The sequence below is a fragment of the Lepisosteus oculatus genome, chromosome 1 (assembly GCF_040954835.1).
Source record: "Lepisosteus oculatus isolate fLepOcu1 chromosome 1, fLepOcu1.hap2, whole genome shotgun sequence".
NCBI lineage: Eukaryota > Metazoa > Chordata > Actinopteri > Semionotiformes > Lepisosteidae > Lepisosteus > Lepisosteus oculatus.
This window is the reverse complement of record NC_090696.1, coordinates 45,217,266-45,244,430: the sequence shown is the minus strand read 5'-3', so window position 1 is coordinate 45,244,430 and position 27,165 is coordinate 45,217,266. Positions and strand designations below refer to the sequence as shown.

General features: G+C 36.9%; 1 protein-coding gene across 3 annotated transcripts in view; it reads right to left on the bottom strand.

Moving 5' to 3' along the window:
* The window catches only part of cpeb2 (cytoplasmic polyadenylation element binding protein 2), a 54,630-nt gene extending 31,640 nt beyond the window's left edge, over window positions 1-22,990 (bottom strand). For 2 of the 3 annotated variants that reach the window (XM_006629591.3, XM_015344953.2), the window contains exons 1-2: window positions 21,213-22,990; window positions 12,410-12,691 (exon numbers count right to left, since the gene is read on the bottom strand). In XM_006629591.3, coding sequence (XP_006629654.3) covers window positions 12,410-12,691; window positions 21,213-22,505 — 1,575 coding nt within the window. In that variant the 5' untranslated portion in view covers window positions 22,506-22,990. The remainder of the gene's footprint in view (window positions 1-12,409; window positions 12,692-21,212) is intronic. The other variant, XM_015344955.2, reaches the window with a different exon arrangement.
* Between the last annotated feature and the right edge of the window lie 4,175 nt (window positions 22,991-27,165).

Below are 27,165 nucleotides of genomic sequence, written 5' to 3'. Positions count from 1 at the left end.
AAAAGCGTGGTGCAAAAACTGTAATTACAGTATATATTTACAGTATGTGCAGTTCTTAAAAACTGATTTTTTTAAGACTCATTAAGCAAATATTATTTAGGTTGAATTCTAATAAAAGTTGCAAGGGTAACAAAAGACATTCAGTACGCAAAACAGTAGGAATGTTTGCTATGGAATGTTATTCAGCAGGGAATGCTCATGTCAATAAAAGGACTTCATCAACAATGGCATGTAAACCAATGTTGCTAAGAGCTTAGAGAAATAACAGAGAACAACAGGAGAGTTATTTCAGATGGCTGATAAAGCTATCTGTTAGTATGCTAAATTTAAACTTGCCACTTCTTACACAGAGTCTCAAGACGGTAGCAGCAATGTTACAGCCAAAAACTTTTTTTCGTTTTTTCACAATTTCTTTCAGAAACCACTGAGGAACTGGAGGCTTAAAATATCGTGTACAGCTTCCCTGATGAACAGCTGTAGCTCCCATGGAAGACTTTTACCTTGGTAAAAACACTTCTTCGCAGCTACAGGACAGATACTAGCAGTTGAAACCAAGACAAACTGACAGTTCACTGAAACCCTTTTTAAATTTTTACAATGTTTACATTTACATAAACATGTAGTTTATTTTGATCATAGTTTTGACCTAGTTCATTTTAAAGGCACAGCAAAAGATGATATTACTTTTTGTTTAATGGTGTTGCTTTAAAGAAAATTATCTATCACTTTGTAATAAAATATAGGCTATACAGTAACTGAAAAGTAATAAATACAAGAATTAATCTGGGTTTACTGTAAAAAAAATAATCAAATTAACATTAACAACATAATAAAATATGCAGTATTGCGTGCAAGAGTACAATAGCCCAGTCAGAGGAGAAAACATAAAAGGTTTCTAGCAGTGATTAATGATGTAAACTGTACAGCAGGCCCTTCTCAGCTCAGACAACAAGTTAATTCAGGAATTATCACAACCCAAAAAAAAGCCATTTCTAGAGGTTGTCTTCAAGAAAGCTTATAGAATTCCCCAAGAACAAAAAAGAAGAATTTGTAATATTTACTTGCAGTAAGACAAATTAGCTAGTGAAAGAACTGCTAAAACTACAAAATATTCAGCATTTACAATAATTTTGTCACTAGAAACACAAAACTAATATTTTGGGGTTTTTTAAAGTAAAAATTGGAGGTCTTGAACATGTATAGATTATTTTGGTTTAAATTGTCAGGAGGCATAATTGTCAGCATTGCTACTTTGTTGTGCTCTGGACATGGGGGAATATCTGCATACATGGAGTTTGTATGTTCTCTTGTTTCGGCTCCCCTTACAGTTGGGTATTGAAAGAAGTGGTCAGAAGATGGATGGGTATTGCTGATTCATAGGGACAACATGAAAATTATACACAGAAATAAATCAGACCAAGATCAGGCCAAAAGCTGTGAGGAGACGCCAACTGCCTTACCACTTTTTTATTCCTATGGCTACTTTTATATCAATGAAAAATTTGTTTGCCTTTTCATCCATCCACTTTCTAACTGATTCATCCAATACAGGGTCATGGCTCATACTTTTATATTACTCGAAAACATGCATTCTTTGTGGCAGTAAAACAAGAAATATACAGAAATATCCATCATCCTCACGTTTAAACCTGCTGCAACAAATGGCCTACTTATAATAATAATACTTAATTATTTGTAAATATAATAATTGAAAAAAGAAGGAGTGAAGACTTTCATTTTAGACCTCTGTAATAACTGAGAACTCAATGTAAAGAAATGGCAGTTGCGATAATATTAAAATACAGAAAAAATATAAACGTTTTAAATGCATCTAGATCTGTATAGATTTTTTGCACAAAAATATTCAAGGTAATGAGGATTGCAATGTTCTAATCTAACTTTTTTAAAGCATAGTTGACCACAAATGAAGCCTAGAGAACTAGTGCCTATATGAACCAAATTCAGAGATAAATGTGGAAGGCAGCAGGTCATGGTAAAGAAAAACTACACTTGTCACAGTGAGAGTTAGCACATCATCATATTATGACTTTCATTAACAGTTTATCCATCCAATTCTGCGTTACAGTGGCCCATAGCCTACTGCAGGAAGCATTGGGCACAAGGCAGGACAGATCCTGGACAGGATGCCAGTCCATCACAGGGCACAGCCACAAAAACACATACACTCACACCAGAGCCAGGTTTTTACAGGAGCTGATTAACCCAAGCATATCTTTGGAGTGTGGAAGACAAGTGGAGGAAACCCCAGAAACACGAGAAGAACATACAAACTCCACACAGATAGCAAGCACTGAACCTGAACCCAGGACCCCAGTGCTGTGAGGCAGTAATGCTGACCACAGCATCACCGTGCCACCGAATGAGGGTTATTGATGAGACAAAAAGGTAAAAAAGTGATCAATTTGACTATTTGTGGAAATAAAGGTACCAGAGAATTGAACATAAAAAAAGATGATTTCAACAAATACAGTTACAAATTATTTGGTTTTGAGGGTTGGTCATTTTAAACTTTCTAATGCATAACAGCTTCATGTCTGATTGAATTTTCTAAACTAAATTAAAAGTACCAATTGCCTTTTCTATTATTTCTCAATCTCTATAGTAATGTATGAAGGCAGTGTCAGTGACTGACAGATGCACTGTGGAATTCTGCACACACACCCACAAGTTTGGTCTTGAAGACATACCCCCCACTGCTTTAAGCAAAAGCAACACACTAAAACAGCAGGATCATTACAATGTGCTGCACCCTAAGGTTTGTTAGCAAGTCACCAGGGACTTCATGGATATGATTTTTCAGCTGTAGGCTTCGAAGCTAAGCTATGTTACATTCAGAAATCTACCAACTACAGTGCCTAAAGTCCAACAGGAAATATTCAGAAAGATCCTTTTGACAGGCCCTGATTGGGATACATAAAGTGTTACAGTGTAATGTTTCAAAGAAAAGTGTCAACAAACATCTGAAGATTTAACTTGCAAGTCATGTTCCTGCAGAGCGTTTGGAGGGTTTGAATGTGCTTCTATTAGTCTGCTAGACTAATCTTCCAGGCATTTGAGAGGTTTCTGATTTTAGCACCAACTTTTAATCAGATACATCAAGATTTATTATTCTTACCATAGCTGCATCAAAGGAAGGGAAGCTATAGTAATTTTGAAGCAAAATAATGGAAACACAATTAGTTGTGAGGATATGGAGACAGGAATACCCAAGATGCTTTAAACCTCCAGACTGAAAAAAAAAACATTCCTAAGAAAGATTAAGTATCCGAAATATTCAGTGTCACACTGTTAATGGAATTTAAAAATTTATTCTGGCTTTCATCTTTCATCTCTGATGTTTATGAAAGGAAGGGGGTTTTACGGTATCAAAGACTGAAATAAAGGGAATCAAAAAAAGTGCAGTGCAGAAACATGGCAAATAAATTTAACTGAAAACACAAATGCCTGTTTTATAAAAGAGGTAAAAAAATGGAATCTAAAATGTGTAGTATCTTTTGTAATTAGAACAGGGTTGACAAAAAAGGCCTGGGCATTCATACAGAACCAAAGTTTTTTTTTAACAAGGCAGTACAGGGTAATTATCAATGTGATCAAAATGAGGAAGACAAAGTTACATCAAGATTCAGCTCTGACTTCTATAAGACACACTAGAAATCAGAAAATAGATTTGAGCCTGGAATTCACAAGCAGGTAGATTAAAAGAATATTATGCCTTTAAAGCACAGAGCAATTCAATTGACATTTTCAAAGTCCTGAAGAGGGTGAATGTAACAATATGTGTTGGTGGCTTTGCATACAGACCTGGACCAAACTTACTTTGAAATTATGGAGAAATATGCCATTTCCACCATAAAAAGGACTTCTTTAAACACAGAGAAACTGATTTAGAACCAATGAAGAAAATGATGCCACAGCAGTCTCCCATTTAAAACTTTCAAGGACTGTCTAGCTCTTGGCTCCCCCATTACAAATTGAAGGATGAGCAAGAGAAGCTGAATGGAAGCATTAGAATGGCAATTTTAATTACAATTTTTTTGAAAAAGACCTGAAACTTCAAAAATATTTGTTCAAGGCCTAATAACCCCAAAATCATTTATACAGCCTTATGAAAGCTAAAGCTCATTAAAGTTACAACTTCATCAAATGAGGCAAACAGTAAAATGTGTCTGCACCTTTAAGAGAAGACACTTGAAATACTTCACCTTTTATGGAAACTCTGAGGATACAGTACTGAACACGAAGAATACCAGTAGTATTCTTGACTTATAAAGTTACAAGTTGATTACAGAAGTAAGAAAGATAACTGAAAATATACATATAAATACTAATATCCAATGTTTGTTGCACTTTGCATCTCATCATGTAAGATCCCATCATGTACTGTACTAGTCTTTCTAGCTTGGACTACAGTACATCTTTACACATTTGTCTTATAGAGAGCAGTTTCCATTTGAAATAAACATGTGGATAAATATGGATGTAAATGTCTAGAATCCTGCAGCTGTACTAGAAATTATGGTGTCACTCTGCGTGCAAGTATAAAACTAGAATCATGCAAGATATTTTTTCTATTGTAAAAAAACAACCAAACTACTACGTACTAATTAATGTATCACTGCAATGTACTCTATGAGGTACATTGGGTTTTCCAACTGATGTGTTAAATATGTGCACCACAAAAGTGCAGCTCTGCCCTTAGGAAAAACTACATATGTTTAGAAATTTAGTAACTGATTTGCTTTCTAAAGAATGCATGTTATTGTAACTGTAGTCATATTAAATGAAACATTGGTGTCTACATGAGTAATCTGTTATTGTCTAATGAATACACTTCACATTCATCTCACTTTTTAAAAGTTCTCCTTTCCATTACGAAATCTCTTCAAGGTTTTAAAAAAAATGTCTCCTTTTATTGTAGCAGTATTGGACAAACACAAATTATTGTTATGTTTATTTTTTATAATAATTTCTAAAATAAATCCAGTATTGTGTTGCTAGGGGAACTTATAATAGAAAGTCAAGTTTTAAAACTATTTAAAAAATAAAAAAAGATTATATTTTGATAGAAAAATATTAAAAGATGTGAAATCTAAAGGCACAATTCCAACAAATATTACAAACATGAAAACCACGAGACCTGAAACAGGATTTCCTGCTTCTATGGCAGATGAGGCAATGCATTGTAAATTAAAATTAATGGTAACACGTTTCAGACTCTTCTACCATTTTTGGTAAAATGCAGACTTTCGCAGATTTATTAATGAACCAAATTGTGCAAGCAATCAATTATCACACGTGACAACTCGGCTGCTTTAAATGACCTAAAAGAGGGAAGAATGAAAATGTGGGGCCCACTGCTCAGAAGATCAGGAACATTCAGACTGAGGCTTTTGAATTGATAACGGCATAAAATCTCTATTTCCTCTACGGAGAAACTAAAACTCTGGTAACTAAACACATTACCGTAAATTATACATCTAATACCGTAAACTATACATCATTATATGCAGCTGATAAAAAATGAAGTGATGACAAGGATTGCCATCAAGCACTGAATTGTACTTTATTAATATTAACAGAAATTGGTTTAAGAGATAAATAAGGACACCGGCAACATTGCTTTTAATGTTGTAGATTAGGAAATTCTACGAGCTTGGCAGCATTTTAATATGGGCAGTTGTTGTTAGGGTTCTGAACTTGTATCTGGAGATTGTGCGTACAAATCCCAGGTTCCCCACTGCTGTTACACCCTTCAGCAAGTTACTTTATCTGTATTGTTCCAGTGAAATATGCTGGTGAACAAAAGCAAAAAATATGTCACTTTGGATAAAAGGGTCTGTCAAATTTGTAAATAACTCAATGAAAGAATATTAAATCAGCTGTATGGAACAACTGGTATGTGTGTATTTGAAGGATAGCTGTCAAGGCCTTTTTAAAAAATAATCACTTCTCTTTTTCAATGGAAGATATCCATTACTCAATTTGCCCCTTTAAATGTGCACAATTACTTTTAGGTAAATGACAAGCAAATTCAGCACTGCCACAACACAGTCTAAAAATAGCCCTGGTGGCCTTGGGGAGTACAATACACATAATAAACAAAATTTCACCTCTGCAATGACAGAGAAACATAAATATCTTATACAAGCATACCCTTTCTTCCGCTGAGACTGTTATAAGAAAAACATCAGATATTCACATTTAAGAAAAAAAACTGTTCTCTTTACTGCTATTGTTGTAGATGAGACAATTTCCCATGGAAAAAGTAAAACAGCCTTACAGTTAATTCTTGTTAGCTCTGGTCTGAAGCCCTGATACAGTAACAGTATTCAGCCATGTGTAACTTTAGGATATAAAACACAGAATTTACAGATTTTTCGTATTCTTCAGTTAATAACTGGCAGCACTTCATCACTACTAAAACTATTTTAAAAAAAGAACCCTCTTTAATACGTAGGGAAATGGCTCAGAACACTAGGGTGGGACGCTGGTTGCGCTACCCACTAAGTAAAAGTCTAATGATGCAACAGTATGATTTGAGACCAGACACACCTATTTACTGTACTATAGGCCTTAGTGAAACCAAAACAGCAACAGTTAAGGAGTCATTTAACATTACTTTCTCTCACTTCTGATGAAATGCTAAACACCCACTGCTTCTACATGATGACTTTTCACTGAATATCTGGTTTAAATGCACTTTACAATTTTAGAATTAATCTAATGTTTTAGATACACAAACAGAAATTAAACACTCTGGGACAGTTCTTGAACATACAAAAAATAAATTATGGGTTATCACAAATTTTAGATCATAAATGCCGTGTTTACTACTCAATGAACAATAAAGCATTTCTTTACATTTTAACCAGTGACAAAGTATGGAATATAGTTCTAGAGAGCGCCTATCATAAATCAGGGTGCAGCAGTCTTCTATCTTGTGTGACTATCCCCACTGAGAAGTGTAGTTCAAGGGGCTACATACCACGCTTCCCAGGTGGCCTTGGGTGAGAGAGGCCAAAAATACGTCAGTTGAGTTTATCAGGTGCAGGTTTTATCAATGGGGGGTCGCAGGGTGGGGTAGCAGTTAGCATTGCTGCCTTGCAGCACTGGGGCCCTAGATTTAATTCCTGGGGTGCCATCTGTGGAATTGCACATGTTCACCCTGTGTTGGCCTGAGTTTCCTCTGGGTGCTCCAGTTTCCTCCAAGTCTAAAGACTTTCTGGTATGTTCATTGCCTTACATCGGCCTTACTGCGAGTGTGTTCATTTGTGTCTGTGTGTGCCCAGCGACCCGTTCAAGGTGTGTCCCACCTTGAGCCCACTGGTTATTGAGATATGGTCCAACTTTCCCATAACCATCTACTGGATAAAGTGGGTGAGTCAGTGAGTTATCAATGAAGCACTGTGTTCAGCACATAAAAAATCCTAGAAGGCCACAGACAAGGGTGTTTTGAGACCTGGATGTTCAATGGAACGCTGCTTTCACCACACCTTTTAAAACTGGTAAAAACAAGGCTAAAATGTTGATTAAAGTAATGCTGGTTTACTATGGGTTTGAATTACATGGTTGATAAGTGAGACAGGCATCTTACCGATATGTATGAAACTGTGTAGTCAGGCCTTCACAAATGGAATCAATTGCTTTTTTAATAAAAACTCTAGACTTGGTAAATACTGAGCATTCCTGAGATTAAATTTTGTTAAATAAACCATCTTGACACCTTAATTAAAATGGCATTAACATACTGCCAACTACAGTACATAAGCGCTGAGATCCCAATTCCAATCCTGGGAACCCACATGCCTTTTTCCAGCTGAGCTGTTCCATAATTGACCCTCAACTGACCTAGTAAGACTAATTCAAACTTTAGATTTTTTGAATTTTAATTACTGCACTGCATATGTAACACACTCACAAAGGTTCCAATCAAGCAATGTGCCTCTTCAATTAAATAAAGAGCTTGGCTAGAAAACCTTCAGATAGGACAGTCAGGTCCAGGGACTGGGGAAACCCCCAAGTCTCACAATCTTAAAAGTTTTCAAATTTTGCTGGATTACAAATTATATTTACACATCTTTTTCCAATCTTTATTTTGACTGCAATCTCACATACTCAAACTTTAATTTTTTTTAAAGACAAAATTAGTTATTTTTAAAAAATATATACATCTTAAAGAAATAAAAAACTGAAAGTATGTTGCTTGTATAAGTATTCAGATGCCATACTTTAATATTTTAGAGACATTTTGTGCTGCAATAACAGCTTGAAGACTTGTGGGGTAGGCGTCTACCAGTTTTGCACACTTGCTAGCAGCGATGTTCACCAGCTCCGCTTGGCAGATTTGCTCCAGCTCATTCACGTTTCCTGGACAGCATTTCTGGACCTCAATTTTTAAACTGTGCAGCAGATTCTCAACAGTGTTGAGGTCGGGACTTTGACTGGGCCACTCGAGGACATTCACCTTTCTATTCTTGAGCCATTCCAATTGCTCTGGCGCAGTGCTTATTGTCCTGATGAAAGGTGAATATTCTCCCAAACTTGACTTTTGTAGCACACAGAAACAAGTTTCCTTGCAGTATTTCTCCAGACTTTGTACATCCAGTTTTCCTTCAATTCTAACAAGATTCCCAGTCCCTGCTGATGAGAAGTCTCCCTCATGATGCTGCCCCCACCATACTTCACTTTAAGGATATTGTTTCTTGGAGCAGGGGCTAGGTTAGGTTTGCAAAAAAGCTCTCTGACCACACACCTTTTCCCCAAGTCTTAGCTGGACCACTCTCGTGCTGTCTAGAAAGGTCCAGACAGGCTTTGAGATAGTTCTTCTTGAGTAACAGTTTCTTTCTTGTCACCATTCCATACAAGCCAGTGTTATGAGCTCTTGATATGGTTGACTCATGCACCTTTACTCTTCTCTCAGCCAGTGAATTCTGTAGGTCTTTCAAAGTGATTGTTGGCTTCTCAGTGGCTTCCCCAACAAGTCTCCTGCTTGATCGGATGGAACGTTTTATGGAACAGCCTGGGTAGGCCAATTATATCCTCATTAGGGCAATTTCTTTCCCCCATGTGAACTTAGAGCTACCAGAGCACAGGGACCTGAATACTTATGCAGGCAGCATATTTCAGTTTTTAACTTTAAGAGATCTGCTGACAAAAAAAAATATTTTTTCTTCTAAAATTTAATGTTTGAGCATGTGAGTTTGCAATAAAAATACTGATTGGAAAAAGATGAGTACGTATTTACAGTCCAGCAACATTTGAAAACTTTTAAAGGATCTGAATACTTCTGCGAGGTACTGTATATACTTATTGGCACAATTGATGCAGTAAATGAGGTGAACTAGCCTGGGGCTCAGAACATAGAAAATGATCAATCTCTAACCAGAAATGGTTCATAACATGTATTATATTCTCCTATTCAAGCCAATTGTTTTCCTTTAGATGGATATATGAAGCAGGTGTACACAGTTAAAACTGGTCATTTCAATCCACTTACCATTTAAGGAAACTGTTCCATAATCCTTATGGGTTCCAATATTTTTCCACTTAGTAATGTTTTTCTCCTTAATACAAGCAGATGTGCATTTGTGACACTTCCAAATTCCTGTCCAAAATTGTTTAAAGTTGCAGGGTTCAGTTTTGCATGATCCAAACAACCAGCTTTATTCTTTTGAGGTATCAAATCTTAAATCTGACTTAAGAGTGACATATTTGGCTTTAATAAATAGTCCCATACACCATTTTAGGGCAGAAAAGGTAGTAAGAGAAAAGTAGAGGAATCTGTTGCTGCAGCACTTACAGTGTGATGACAAAATAACTACCCCCTTAAGAGTGTTTAATGTTTAACATACTGAGACATATTTGGCCTTCACCTAGTCCTCCCCAAGTTGTAATAGTAGATAAAACTAACCTCATTTCACAGATAAAAAAAATCTACTTTATCGTGATTTTGTAATAGTAGATAAAACTAACCTCATTTCACAGATAAAAAAATTCTACTTTATCATGATTTTTTAAATCAGCCAGCATTCAGGTTATTTCGGTATATTTGAGCACCAGCTTACTCCTACCATGTGAATTTAGAGGGTATGTAGAATCAAGTGCACCAAAACAAATGATTAGCTGATCATCAGGAAGTGATTCTACCTGTATATAAAAATCAAACACTTTGTTAGACACTTTGCCCGAGAAGCATTCAGGTTTGCTATAACACATTATGGCCAGATCAGACGAGAGAGTGACAGTCTCAGAGAAAGAACTGTTGATGCTTATCAGCTTCTGAAGGGTTACAAAACCATTTTCAAACAGTATGAAGTCCGTCATTCCACAGCAAAATAAGATCTACAAATGGACAAAACTCAAGACCATTGCCTATCTACCCAGGAGTGGCTGTCCTCCCAAATTCTCTATAAGATCTGACTGTATGATGCTCCTAGAAATCGCAAAGAACCCCAAGGTTACATCCAGGGATCCACAGGCCTCCCTTGTTATGCTAAATGCCAGAGTTCATTGAATATACCATCAGGAAAAGATTCAATAATAAAAGCTTTCATGGAAGGATAGCGTAGAGGAAACCCCTGCAGTCCAAAAAGAACATTGCTGCGTGGCTTATAAAACAGGACATGACTGAAAAACAAGATAAATGTGCTCTGGACAGATGTGTCAAAGGTGGACCTGTTTAGCCAAAACATCACATTTGACCAGAAGAACCTCATACCAGCTATCAAGCATGGAAGTCATGGGGTGATGGTTTAGGTCTGCATTGCTGCCTTTAGGACCTGGCTATTAAACTCTTAAAGCTGGACCGAAAGTGAATCATGCAACAGGACAAAGATACAAAGAACAAAAATCTATAACTAAATGGCTCAAAGAAGAAATTCAGGATTTTGGAGTGGCCAAGTCAAAGCCAAACCTAAATACTATAGAAATGTTGTGACGGGACCTAAAGAGTGTTGTGCATACAAGAAAGTCCTCAAATATTACAAAATTGGTGATGTGACAGACTGATCAACTCTCATATTTAATTCAAGTTATACCAGTTAAAGGGAGTACCACAAGTTACTGAATCAAGAGTGCTTTTACTTTTTCAGACAAAAATATTGAATGTGGGGCTGATTTTTATCATTTTATAATGACAAAGTAGAATTTTGTGTTAATTGTAAAAGGCGATTAATTTTATCTACTAGGATGACTTGGTGAGGACAAGATGAAGGCCATATATTTAGAACTGTATGTTACAATTTATAATCTTAGGTGGTGTATTTACTTTTTACCACACTGTATTTGATGCATTAATTCTGTATAACACAACTGGGTCCTCTGATCTAAGAGATTAGTGGGTCAGAGCACTTAATCCTCATGCATCAGCACACCACACTGTTAAGGCCTCATTTATTGCTTCAGCATGTTCTGGTCTAAACACCCATGCAATCAGTTTTTCCACGTAAGCCAAATTACTATTGGAAACCTTGACAAGTGTGACATGAATAATGCCTTTGACAAACATTGCACTACCTTGCAAATAGAGTAACTGCAATTGTTACAATACTGTAAAAGAAACCTTACACATTTACTTGCACAACATATAATAAACATATCCTCATTCTACTGTTATTTAAATGATTAATTTCATGTTGTGAGGGAAACCCAATGACTTTCCCAGGCCACTTCAGGTGGGCGAGCAGCACTTGTAAAATAATCTATTTATATTAGTCATAATGTCAAATGACAGAAAATGTTTTTGTTTTACTTATTGTAAGCTTACTCTTATTCTCGTTTCAGCTGAGTTCCTCACTGAAAGCAATGTTTTGAAAGGAAGAGGAAAAGTTGGAAGACCCACCCTACTTTGGACAAGAAAACAAAAACTAATTCTATCCCAGTGAACAACTGCCCAGAAAAAGTGCTTTGCACCCAGCTATGGAAAATTCCTAGAAAGAACACCGCAAGGCTTGATGTTTGTTTCCACAAAACGTTTTAATCAGCATGCTTGACGGCCTTGTTCTGGTTAAAATTCCATTTTTCTGGGAAAGTTCAATAAAAATATGCACTTTTTAAAAACTGTTTGAACGGCAATGTTTGCTTTTCACATTTCAGTATAGAAGATCCTCCCAAAGTTGCCAAATAACCTGTTCTCAGTCTCTGCCACACCTAGTCTAAAACAAAGAGGCCTATTTAATCGACAGTGTTGATGCAAGTGCTGCACCTACATTCTTAATCTCACAGAGCTAAATCATTCTGTACTCTAGACTATTTCAATGAGATTCTCATTAAAAAAGTCAACTTGCCTTTTGAGGATATCCAATTCCCTTTTTTTATTTGAGGATAAAGTGAGGATGGATTTAATTTCATGTTTTAAAAAAAACTGTGGAAACTGAGCTGCTAAACTCACCTGCAGGGGCAAAAGTGTGTTGCTGTTGCTGTCCGTGCGGAAAATGTTGTCCTCAATCCAGGATTTCGGTGTGAGTGAGGCTGCAGATCTTGGGAACTTAGGCGGCGCGATGACATTGCTGGAAAAAGGCTTTTTCATGGGAGAGATCTGGTTCATGGTGCCTGGGATGCCCATTCCCCCTGGCCTGCGGTGGTCTCGGCCATGAACCCCCCCCCAAGACATCCCTCCAGAGCTCCAGCCGCTTCCCTGATTGCTACTCCAGGGGGATTGCTTCATGATGGGCTGGGGGGAGACACAGACGGGGACAGCTGTCAGAGTTCCACCTTGACACAACTGAAAAAAAGCAAATGCTAGGCCTATACAGTGGGGGGAGGGAGGACCTAAAAAGGAAAACATATTCTTCTGTGTTGGTATTAAAAAGTTTGATTCGGTTCACAAATGGAAGACAAACTTATACTCAAAGCTTTATTTCTTTGAGGGGGGCCCTGTGACTCAGCTAGAGCAGTTTAATCCCTCTTATTGAGGGCTTTCTCTGCTAGGCCATTCCGCCTTGGAGAATTCAAGCCCCTCTTCTGCTCACCTCTTGGGTAAGAAGATTTAGGTTTTACGTTAATGCTGTATCCCTTCCTCGCAGCAAGAAATGCTGGCAACTCTATACATGGTACAGCTTTTGTCAAAAGCAACTGCTTTATCTATTCTATTCTATATTCTAAGTCTATTCTAAGTTAATTTGCGGTGATCCTGACCCTTTGGTATTGTTTGCTCAGAGGGACTTGTTCTTACAATCCATAGGCCTTAAGAGAAGACCAGTAATTTGTGCACATATAAAGCAAAACACCCACTGAAACTTCAGGTAAATTTCAAAGAACAGAGCAAATACTTAAAAAGCATTACTCGGTCATCTCATATAATGATACATGCATTGCAAGTTTTGAAAACCGCAATGATTTCAACCAGTCTACAATGTATTTCTGCCATAACCTCAGGTCAAAACTTCAAAATACTGATCATTTGCACAGCTTCGTTTCTAAGCCTAGTCCCTGGCAGAGAGAGGGTTTGGGTGGGTGGATGCTTTCATTAAATATTTGCAACCATTTTCAGAGTAATAGCCCAGATCTGAATGTGTGATGTCCTTTAGGATTTCAGCATTAATAATGAAATACTCCTAGAAAGTCTTGGCATCCATCTTGTATTAAGGGGGAAGTAAATGAAATAATGAAATGAAACAAAGGGCCCCATCACATTGCTCATAAATGTGACATTACATCTCCCTTTAATGACCCAACTAATGATTTGAAGCCTGATGCTTATCAGACTCCATTGCTTCTTTTAATTCCCAATAATTTTAGCAATTGTGAGTACAATTATTCAGTCTAATTAAAATAATTAGGTTAAGATGTCAGCCATTCTGAAACTTGAATGAGCAAAGCCTGCTATATTTATCAGAAATGTTGTGCCTCAATCCTACTGCATCAACAATTATAAAGAACATCAAAGTTAGGGAAATCTGTTTTTCGAATCCAACTTGAAAAACATACCATCTTCAGCAATTCACCAAGCACCGAAATGCCACTATAATCACTATACCACTATATATACTATCACTATAATTAGCTGAAACAAACATACATTTAAAAAAATCTTACACAAGGAAACTATGATACTGCCACAAAATGAGCTTTTGGTATTAGTAGCTTAATAGCATTTTACAAATTTTATATTCAAAGAAAAAAGCAATGGCTTCATTGATCAATCCATTTATTTATTGGTATTAAGATATTTCTTTTCTGCTTGCTTTATCAAGTTCTCAATTTTTAGTGGTTAAGAAATACTGAGAAAAAACATGCAGAGTGGATTCCCATTTCCCTGTGGTCTCCTTAAGACATCACTCTCGGGAGGCAATGTACAGCATCTCAACCTACTCCAGAAATATAACCCCCTCTCTCACTACCATATACACAGTATATAATGTAGGAAAGTATGCAAGCTAAGTACTCAAAATCTTCAAAGGTCAACACATTGGACTTCATAAGCTTCAACAGTGAAATGCAAACCCAATGACAAGTAATAATGTGAAAGTATATTTAAAGCTTATAACAGAACGCACTTTGTGCATATGTTGTAGGAGTATGGAACAAGCTACCCACCCATGTTATTAAAGCCGACACTCTTTTTTTTTTCCCAAGAAATGGTTCAATTAGGTACAACCTATCAAAAGGACTAGATAACCTCTATAGTCTTCTCTTCTTTGTAACATTCATCTTAATAAGGGTACAAAGTACTTCTTAGGTGATAAAATAATAATAAGAAGTGCCAGGAACTTGTACTCACAAGTTGAGCTTTAGAACCTCATAAAGCAAACAACACAGAACATTAGTCCTTTAAGGCACTAAACACCCTTTCTGGACAATATCTTAGAAAACATAACCAGAGGGAATAAAATGAGAATTCATGAAGATTCTCCACTAGCAATTATACAGACTTCATCTATTGTAACTGAAAACAAAGGTCCAGAATACACTGTATTTTATATAAATTGTGGTATAAGACCTGAATTGAAAAAAATCCTGAACAAAAAATCCCCAAGCTTTATGCCAAGGAGTGCCCTTTTGCTTGCTAACCAACTATTTGTTTGGCGTCACCTCTCACTCTACTCTATAAAACATTTTCAGACGCTGGTAGCCTGTTATCCGTGTGCTGGAACAATACACAGTGAAAACTGGAAAATGGACGATGGTGGCGAGTCTCAAGAACAAATCACAAAAACATTCTTTTAACATATGTTACCTTGACGACTCCATCTGAATTTAAATCAAATGGAAACTGTGTGGTAGTGTCTGGGAAAGGTTTGATGGTAGCACGTTATAGGTACTGATTTAAAAACAACAATTTTCACAGCTGGCATTGTAAACTGTACCACGTACCATAGCATACAGAGTACAGATGGGGACAGAGGAAAGACTGTCCCAATTCCAAAGTAGTCATGAATAGTTCAGCACACATTATATCATTTAAGTCAATCATTTTAGAGTACAGCAGCACACATATGCTAGTGTAAAATACAGAAATCTCTCTCAACGCCATGTTCTATATTTAGAAAAACATCTAAACTAAGCATAAAACAATTGGTATAGTGACAGTCTCAATGAAATACAAGGTATAGTAAACTATATATTCCAACCTACTTTTAGTTTAATTGATTAAATACAAAAGTTGTAATCATCTGTCTGCCAAGACAAAATATCTACAATAACAATGCCAAATAGAAAACTGGTTTATATATACACCTCATTTAACATAAACTTGCCAATTTTCAATAATTTTATAACTAACCTCTAATCTAGACTGCCACAGAATCATATAAAAATAAGTAGAATATACCACACCATATGCAAATCTAAAATTGTGCACAGTATATTTAGATAGGGTGTTGGCGGTAAATGTAATCACTATGTCTTAGTCAAGTCTAGACTCAGAAGATTGAAAGCAATATCGCCTTGGATTTAGTTACTTCATGTTTCTGTCCACCATTACACATAACACAATTTCATTTTCAGTTAGCATATCATATTCCTGCTTTAACAAGATGATTTTAAAGAAAGCCTACAGTACGACAGCAGCTTGCTATACCTAAGGTCTCTATTTTAAGTAGCTGAAAACAAATTTAGTACTATGCTGTAAGACACTTCAATCCCTGCAATGGAAGGACAAAACTAAAGGCTTCTTCTTTCAAGTTCTGTGCCAGATCTGATTCTATCAAATGCAGAAAAAAATCACAATGAGAAAACAATTCTGTCCAATAATGTCATTAACAACCACAGTACTCTTCATGACCACAAATTTCTCAAAAGAGTAAAGCAAGTTCACATTTCAGGCAAAAAAAAAAAGAATTTTAAGCAAGCAAAAAAAACTACTTTTTACAACAAAACAGAACAGTCTCAACCCAGTTGTAGACATCTTGTATCTGAAATACAGTCATTTACTAATGTATTAAGCACAATTGTTAAATTATACTTAATACTCAGTGACAACTAAGGGGCAGTTTTGTTAGTTCCAGTACCCTCTTTAAAGTCAATTCCCATTTCTACATTCACAGATTTGGAATTGGTTTGAAGAGGTAATAGTAACTGTAAAAATGAAAATTACTGTCCCTAATGATAGGCTTACCTCTTTTAAAGTGTATATTATACTCTTGTGTCCTAGTGTGTATTAATGCGCTCTGCTTTTAATTTAAGTAGTGCCATCATTAAGAAATATGGAAAATACTCTCTAGTACAGTAATATTCTTTACACTAATTGTCTTCTCATTCCATTTGCCGTCTCACCTGCTCCCCATGTTAACCTCTAAAACACATTGGGGGATTCGTGCACTCATGCACATTGTGCTGTTACTAACTCGCGGTTACAACTCTGGATAGCTCCAGCTGCACTGTAAGGGCCATTATCCCTCTAAATGGTTATTTCTCCCAGCTAGCCCTTCCAGGTGCTAAGCCAGCTCTCTCCAATTTTGCAGCTTTCAGTGCTCCGGTATCTCAGAGAGTGCGGCTATCCTACACTATATAACCATGTCAAAACAGTGCTCTTAGTGTGGTTTTTGGAACTGAAGTCCCGTGAAGGAAGATTCATAGCAATAATATTTAATACTAACTTTTCTCCAGAAGGTTTAGTTTTTGTAGACAAAACATGTAATGCCTCCTGCTAGCCTTTTTAGGGATTTAAAGTACCACATTGGCTACCTCAATTGAAAAACATGACCACTCAGACAATTTAAAAGCCACATTTTGAGGTACAATTTTCACACCAAGTTTTCTTCATGACAAAACAATCCAAACAACCTCAAAATAGTAACTGAAATGCTGCCATTTTGTCCATCTCCCTTTAGATGACCTAAGACAGAAGACTTCATTTTTAAAGTTAATTTGTGCTTACATTTGAATGTACATGCAAAATATGAAGAGAAAACACTAACAAGATTTCTATAATGACAGGATTAATTCTAAAAAGAATAATAATGATAGGAGAAAATCGGAAATGTTGATTTATTACTAGAGCTGATTTGTAAAACTGAAAGCTCCATGCATGTTCCCAAAAGACAACATTTAAAAATGCTGGTAAAGGTATAAAAATTATTAGCTGGAACAGAATGAGAATATATCGGGAGCAAGGCATGGCTAGCGATGATACACTATAGTGTGTAACACTTCATGAACCCAAAAGGCAATCCTCTTTTCTTGAACAACTTTTAAATTAATTATAAAGATGAAGGTGTTATGAGAAAAGGTGACTCTTGATGAATTTCTGTCAAAGACACCTCACCCCCTCCTTTGTAGTCACCAACAGTGCAGACTTTCACAAGCAATGAATTAATCCCAATAGATTAAAAGAAAAATCAGTCACAGGTGCCCCCAGATTAAAGAAACAAAACCAGACTAAACTACTCTCTCACACTATAAGTAAAGTACATGTTAGCATGGGTCCATTGAATATGAGCACTGTGGCACTGCCTTGGCCTTCTGCCACACTGAGATGCACCCTATGGCACAGGAGAAGGATTAAATGCTCATTTTTCAACCATGGTCCTTCATTTGCATTAAGATGAACACAACTTACATGCACAGTACGAACCAATTAAGTAATGTCAACACCACTTAGAATCATTCTGAGCAATTTTAGGACAAGTATTTAACCATTATGCTGCTGGCCATATAGCAACTAGACTTTAATGGAGACGGATTGTAGAGCAGTCTTTTGTCCTTCCATTTCATGTCTGCATTAATATTGTTTTCACAAATCACAGAACAACAGAAATTCAGTGCGTTCAATTTAACCCCTTTGCATCTTAACCCGCACATAAAAGTAGCCCATATCACCAATCTATGAAATGCTATTTGCAAACTAGCGAACCAATCACATTAACTCGTCATTAATTAGCTTTAATAATAAAAAAGGGAGAAAACATTCCTGCCCCTGTGATTTCAGTTCAGAAAAAGAACTGCTTTTTAGCTTCATTGTACAGCCTACAGCAATGTCCCTAATTATGTTTGCTGCTTATAATTGAGCGCATACACATTCACCTGTGGTATTTTTCGACACCTTTGCAGCAATGCAACCCTACATTCTTAACAAAACCCATCCCTGTGTTTTCAAGTTAAAGGTTAATATTATTTAAAATAAATGGAGATGTGATGTTGAGTACTCAATAAAAGATGATTAGTCCTGCAGAAGCACTGGAATCCAAATCAGACCAGGCTGCCAAAGGCTGAACTTATTCATTCCTTAGAAGGTCAAATCGTGATTCACTCTCTAGCCTTTAGTGGTCCAATTTGACAGCACTATGCAGTGTGTTGATGTTGGTGTTTAAAGTGTGGAAATGTTATGTTTAACTACAATAACTAATCAACACATCCGCCAACTTTGAATGCAAAATAACATGAACTGAACATCTCTTTCATTATTGTTTTTAATGAAATGTTCTATGTACGTTGTGGGTATTCTCAGTTATTCTGTTATCTGACAGTCTATGCACAGATTAAACAAATATTTAAAGTCTCATTGTACCTGAATGTGGGGGAATCCTCCCAGAATGATGCATGTAATGTTTCACCAATGAACTTGGTAGAAAAGTAACAATGATTGATGGACAAAAAAAATACAATTGCCTTTTAAAAAGATTTTTCACAAGCCCTTTTTTCCTGAATAGAACAGAATATATGTAGAAGAGAGATGCATTAAAAAGAAGGATTAGTGGTTAATCCCTCACTTCCAACAACTCAGCAGAGGCCTTTGCCTTACAAACCTGAGAAATACAACCTAGTCTCAAACTTAACCTCAGAAAGATTGGGTTTAATAACTCAAAGAAGAGGTATCTAAATTAAAGGAAAGACTTTGTCTCTCGCAGTCTTTAATTGCTACAGTAAATACCTGGCTGTCAGTAAAATTAGGTTACAGTATTGCCCACAGACCCTGTGTTTCAACCTGCTCATTACCAGAACGACGAATCTGGCACTCATAAACCAGTACTCATCAGTCTATCACTAAACCGCAAACTTGCACAAACAGCTGTCTCTTTCAAAAAACATTGCTATTGCTCTGGTCCATAATATTTGGATGGGCTCTCAACAAAACAATAAGGATCTTCATTTTTTTTTATAATATGAGTGAGTCTTATGTGCGTCTTGAAAATGTATCACAAGCACAGAAAGTACTATGTTAAAACAATGAGAAACATAACTTGAAGCTACCACGTTAATTTGTTGAAACATTACAAACCTGAAAAGAATTGTACAGTTCTAAAAAACGTACAATTTAAAAACAAACATAAACTGACCAAATAAAGGGGCCCACTTTAAGAGTGAACTATAATAATGGGCCAATTGCCTTGTTCTAAACAATTGTTGTATTAGGCTATTGCCAATAAATTCTAAAAATAAACTGATAGAAATTGGTTTGCTATAATGACAAGTAGCATATGGGATTTTTACTTTAACAGATGGTGCTAGTTAGCAGTGCTAACATGCATTAAGGTCAAAAAGACAGATACATGTGTGAATGTAAATTGCGTCCACATCATCTTTATTTGTATTTTATGTTTTTCATGACAGCTTGTCAGCTAATGGAATTCCTTTCATCATATCCCTAATACACTCTACAGACAGTTATGCAGTAAGGCGTTTATTTACATCAGATCACAAAATCTACATTTTCGATCAGAACTCTGCCCTGGTTCTGGTTCTGTTTCAACAGCACAGCTCTGATCAACTGATGACCAGTCAGATGCAGAAGAGACTAGAGGTAAACTCATACTTCCACTAAATGTATTCTTCTTCAACAGCAGACTAAAAAAATGGCAAAAACTGCTTTGTTTATTCATTTTTCATATCACTATACTGCCGCAGAATGACTCATGGACCAATTATACTGTACACTGAGCTGACATAACAGCAAAGGAAACCTCCCTCACAAATGATACCTGCAATTTAATGCATAACAATTTAACAAGCACTAAAATAGACCTGAACTGTAGGGCGGTCCATTTTACCTATAGTAAAATAAGACGTTTCTTTTCCTCAGACAGGTGACTGAGAGGTGTGGCAAGTACATCCTGATTGAGACTTCTGGTCAAAGACTAATCTGGGTGTTACAAAGCAGGGTGTAACACAAGGAATCTCGTCCTGCAGTTTTTGCAGAGACTCTGCAATGGTGGCTCAATTGAACAATGAGAAACGGAAAAACTGTCGTTACATTTTTGACTGATTCCATTACAGTCTGGTCAACATTGACCATCGTCTGTTGTATTGTGAATAAAAGGTCTGGGTCACGTTGTGTTAAAGCTACAAAATCGAATGTCACTTGACAAATATTCTGAAATATAGTACTGAATTGTTTTTATACAGTTAACATAAGTTTTGTTCTGCCCAGTACCAAACTGGAAAAAAAAAATCAATACTTAACACCTAACCATCACATTTTACATTTTTTACCTGGAAGTTTCATTATTTTAGACCAGGTGCACATGCTTTTATGACTCAGTAAAATACCATTCACCTGCACAGTTTAAATAGTGTTACTGCTGAAGTGACAAAGGCCTGTGTCCTGAATGATCCAATGCCCTCACATACCATGTTCACAGTAAAAAAAATGTATCGATAGTAATTTTTCACCAACACCGTTCAGTTTACAGAACTGTGTTTTGGAAATATGGTTTACGGGGTATGAATCGACTAAAAGATTGTTTTCCGTTCCCAAAATGAGTCGCTATCAATAATTTTTTAAAAAAGGGGGACCCCCCTCCGCCTCCCCTTACCTGATGGTGGTTGTAGTTGTTCCTCTGCTGGAGAAATGCGCTCTGGTGTTGGTGCAGCTGGGGGCTGACTGGGGACCTCCTGTTCTGTTGCTGTTGAGGTAAATTAATCTGGGGAGAGAAAGGGCTGTTAAAGCCTGGCACATTAATCCCCGCGCAGGGATTAGTTGAAACCGGCGAAAAACTCTGGAAAAAGGCAGGGTTGATGGAAGAAGGGATCCCCGGGTAAAAACTGTTGTCTGGCTCGCTGCTGGGAATCTGATTCATTGGGTTAGCGTGATTTGGGTTGCTAGAGTTGGAAACTGGTGGAGGGGGTGAGCTAGTCTGGACTGACCAAGGGGTTCCGAAACTGGGCAGAGACGGGGAAGCTGAGCTCCCGGGGTTCTGCTGAGGAGATGCCATTTCCTGATTTTGGAGATTTGTGAAACCGGCTCCGAGACCTCCTGGCAACATGTTACTAGTGCTGCTGCCATTGCCGTTATTGAGCAGGTGGGCACTGGGAGAGTCCATTTGGATTTTAACCTTGTTGGGATTCACGGAAGAGGGCGATGGCGACGCAGCAACCACCACATTGGTTTCGGAAACCGCAATCTCGTCAAGAGTCGAGGTGCTGGTCTGAATGGGGCTTGAGTCCGGGCTCCGCTCGCAGTTGTTCTGATCTGAATCGGGGGATCCCTGCTGCTGGCGGCTCAGGGCTGGGTACGGCTGCTGCTGAGCCAGGTGACTGAACTCTCCCTGCGGCGGCGGAGGGGGTGGCTGCTTGGTGCTGCTGAATTCAGTCTGCTGTTGCTGGTTTATCGGCTGATGTTTTTTTCGGTCTAGCTGAAGGTCACTGACCTGCTGCGGCTGCCCAAACTGGTCTTGATTTACAGTTGGCTTGAAATCGGACAACTGTTGCTGGTTCTGGTTAAGGTGGTTGTAGTCCAGCCTCTTCTGCTGCTGTCCCAGCAGGTTGCCAAAATCGGGGTTGTTGTTGGTGGTGGTTTGCTGACTGGTTTTGTTGACGTTGCTGTTGTTTTTTTCGGTGGCCGAGGACTGCTGCTGCGCTGTTTTTGTCACCCCAAGAAGAAGCTCATCCTGCATGTTTTGATGATGCGCAGAAGTTGACAGGAACAGAGGGGACACACAGGCGGCGTTACTGCTGGAAGCGGAGAAGCTGCTGGGAGCGAGAGGGGAGAACTGGGCACTCGAAGCCGGGGCAGAAGTCGCGTACGACCTGAAAGCGCCTCCGCCAAAGAACGTAGAGCTGCTGTTCAAATTAGCTGTCTGTAACAAGCCGAACCCGTAATCCCCCATTTATTTATATAAAAAAATGTTTGAAAATGTAAAATAAAAAATACGATTTCCTTTTTTATATATCAAAATAATCTTTTAAAGTATTTTACAATATAAATACAGAGGGAGGGTATAAATTGCGTCGTTCGTTCTTATTTTATTTAATGGCCGGTGCCTTTATGTTGTGTTATTTTTTAATTATTGTTATATTTCTGTCTTAACTCAGTCCTATTACTACTGTACTCCCCAGTTTACTCGTTCATCTCCCCTCCTCTCATTGCCGGTTCGGCTGCAGCACAGCACAATAAAAACCCCGGAATGTACGTCACGATAACGTCATGATTTATTCCCGACTCCGCCTTCTGCTTATAAATACTAAACACCACAACTAACTGCAGAGCGCCGCATTCTTTACGTCATTATTTTCATTATTCATAAGCTGCAGTGCCGCGTCATGACTTCTTGAATATTTAGCAAGGGAAGCGTGAGTCTTTTTGCCTTATGCGGTTTTCAGGCTCCTCCGAAGGTAGGCGCAGATACAGTTCAGTTTCAAGCCTCCCCTCCTTTTATCTTTCTTCTCATAGTATTGACGTAGCGTCACACGTGGAAAGGACGCATTTATCTGGCGCCGTGGGAAAAATTGGGATTAAACCGGGAATTAACTGATTCGTTGCCAGTTAAGGTTGAAAACTGGTTATAATACATGAATTGCATTGTTTTTTCGGATCCGAAGAATTAATATTAGTGCATGTGCAGCAGAGTTTGTATGCACGGGTATGGGGACAGTTTAAGAAACGCTGTAAGACAGTCAAAGGAAACAAGGGAAAACTACATTGTAGGACAGAAGTTAATGTGTGGCTTTTAGTGTTCTACAAGACGCATGACTAGTAATAGTAATGCACAGAAATACAATGTGTATTGCTGTGAATAATATTTTTATTTTTTATAACACCTTTGCAAACTGAAATGTTGTGAAAACCTCAGAAGATTCTAATGACAACAATGTGACGGGGGCAAAACAGTTTTGACCAAAGTGAAGAGAAATATATATATAATTATTAAAAGATCAGATTTAGCTGTAGTCAGGGAAGAGTCCATTACAGAAGCTGTAGCCAAAAACTGCAGGTTCTAGTATCAAGAACTGACATTTTTGGTGATGTAGTTCGTGTGAAGAACGTATTCTTTCTTCAGTAAAGCACTCAAAAAGGCTGTCTGTATGCAGCACTAGTGGGGTTATACTTAGAAAACGATGGATGTAGGACTTGCATCTTAATATTAAAATGAATAATATAGCGAATTGATGAAAAATGGAAGTGTAAATAAAATATTGTACTAATGTTCTTGCTTTCTTTTTAACAACGGTTTTCAAGTTATCGTTTATTCCCTTTGTAAATTCAATTCAACTTTATTGTCATTAAACTAACACAGGTGCATAGTATAAATGGATATTTTTTGGTTATTCTTATGCATAGTTTGAATTTAGTGATAAATGTAAGTTGTTTTGTTTCAGATACACAATACACAAATTCCTCCGGTTAAACGCACTATGTTATTTTCAGATTGTTTAATCCCTCTTTATTACATTTTGTATGTCAATATGTCTTCCACATGAACCCCCCTGATTTGAAAGAAAATGTACAGTATACAGCATGCTTAATAAGATCCTTGGAGCAACAAGATGGGACCAAGCAAGATGTCTTAAATAATGCACTTTACATTATGAAGTGCCTTTATAAGCAATAATCTCAAGCAACTTGATCTTTAGTTAAATGGCTTGTTCTTGTTTGTAACCTTTCTTTTGTGCTTATGCTAATGTCGATTCTCAACAGTATTTCAGTAATCTAGTTGACATTTCAGCGGGTGTGCCAGTAGAACCTTATTTCTAATTTTGTTTTGCAACACATTTCACCAAATGCCACATGGCTGCTTTTAATTATTTATAATTCATTTAAGAAATATTGCAGACCTGACCCCTAAAGTGAGGTCATAATAGGTTAGAAAGATTTTTGTAAAGGTGGCTGTCCCTCTGGACTGCTATTGGATTATGAATAATTGTGAGCATCAATGTTATACTTAAAGTTTAATAAAGAGTTTGTAATAGAAGATGCTACATTCAGCTCTTCGGATTTCATCAAGTCATGTACCGAAAGTGAGTGTAATACAGTACAACATATGTACTGTATATGGAGTACATAACTCTATTAGTACATAACTAATACAGAGGGGATCTCTATATCTGTAAAACAGGTATTTCAGCCTCTGTTTACTCAAACTTCTATCTTTCTGGGAGTAGCCTGACAATCTATAAAAAATCTGCACAACACTATTTTTAACTGTGTACTGATTAATGACTATACCCAGTATCACGGATACTACTGGTACATAATACACTCTAAATTATGAATACAGTTATCAAGGCATTTCCTTAATTCATATCAAATCTAAAATAAAATGCATTAAATTATTTTTACAGATGGCGTTTCAGAGCAGCAGTCCAATCATCAGAATGCAACACTTATGTTTATATAGTCAGGCTCATTTTAAATATATATAAACAGGTAACTTCTTCTTTCCCTTTTTTTTTCCTCCTTATAGCGGGTTCCCAGTTTTACTGTGTCATCCACAGAAAGAAAATGCAGAAGCAATTCTCCATGCTTAAATTTCCCTTACTGTTTTTATTACTTTGGTTGCTGCTTTTTGAAAGCGTCCCAGTCCTGTATAAACTACCCCCCATGGGGAACTGACTCATGCATAAACAGCAAGTTGGTTTCAAAATAAAAGATGTGCTGTATTGAACCAAAGGTGGAGAACAGAGTAGTACAACATCAAGGGCTGCAGCATCACACACTGGCTGTTATTGGGAGCTGGCAGAGATGGGGTGGGGGATGTGAACGAGGAGAACAAAGAAAAAGATAAAAAAAGGATGATTGTGCAGCTTAGAAACATCTTCAGTCAGTTAAAGAACATTTACTTGTGCTTCGAATATAACCAGCATACACTACATATTGCGAGTTGATGATAGAAGATCATAAAATACATAGGAATGATAGATTGATCAGAAAATTCTGTTTTTACATCACAGCATTTCCTGTGCATTTAAAGGCAACATTGATGTTTGCATTGCCTGCCCTCAAATATTTGAAACTGAAAAGATTATCCAATAAGTAATGAAGGATTTTTTTAAGCACAGCCAAAACTATAATTTGGGGAGGATTTGTAAATAGACCGATAGATTTGTGATAATCCCCAAAAGGCATGTTCAGATCGAATTCCACCAAGATTTGGGGTTAGTGTTCATCGTATTTCCTGTAATGCTACTTTAACAATTCTGATGCATTAGTATATAGAGTGCCACAGTTATACAGTATATGCAACACACTGTGAAGACAAATGCTTTTGATTTATAGCCAGAACATATCTATTTAATTATCCTGAATATAATTGCACATTTATTTGATTTTCTTCATTATTCATTTTACACCCAATTTGATGTGCCTTTTGTTGAATGTAGGATTTGATACTGATGCACTTTTATTTTATGTTGTTAAGAAATTGTACATTGTGCACTATTTGCTAGACCTGCAAGCACTACAAAGAGTACCTTACAGTTTTAAAACTTGTTGTAAGTTGATTTAAATGTTAAATTAATTTAACCCTTGTATTTTTAATACATTTAACTGAACATTGGGGGGGGGGGTAAATTGTTCTTCAGTTTTTGTTCCATTACTTCAGTTAGCTTCTGTATTTACCATGTAGATATCTTTTGTGTGCCCAGGCTGTGCTGTGCACATAAGTAATTAACGGAGGTTATCTAATATACTGTAAGGGTGCCCCAATTCTTAATAAGCAACCCAGTCATTTCTGAAGACCTACTTACAGGCAGAGAGCTCATACAATCCAGGTATAGATGAACTTTTGTTAAATTTTAAATTAAACATTTGTGAAAACTTATGATGTGGAAGAAATTGATAGTTTCCATTGGGGCCACAATAGATTGATACCAGAGCTTGTCTTTGGTGAGAGCTTAGATCAAATGCACTTGTTAAGAAGAGAATCAAATTGAAAATAAGAAATGAGAGAAAACATATACGTTGAAAGTCATTTTACAAGAGTACCTTTCCAATTTATTAACTAGTGTGCCATACCCATTCAATTTTATGATCTTTCAAAATTCTTAGATACTTTAGTATTTGAAACAATATTTCTTTACAAAAATACCTGTCAGTTTCAAAATAGAGATTTAGTTTTGACAGGAGTTGTTTATAACTATATTAAAAGGAATGAAAATATATTTTTTAAGTTTATAGTTAATATATACTGTATATGCCATATTTATTGATATAGAGAACAATTGAAATAGTCTAATGATATGACTATAAAGAATTTGAAAAACATCTTATTGTACTGTATGTATGAAGTATTCGAAGGTCTTTCTGATGATACGAGCAGTTAAATTCTGAATGTAAATTGGATGATCTACAGTTACAGGACGAAGTGGAGTAATTGAAAAGCAGAAGTTTTCATTCTGGCCTCCTTCTCTTACATGAATGCCTTTGGCATTGAAATTTAGCTTGATTGCTGCTTACCAGATATACCAGCATGCGGTGGGGACATAAAAATGAAAAAGAGGGCCTGCAAAATGGCTTAAACAGTAGAGGCACTCATTTGTAGAGCAGATTAG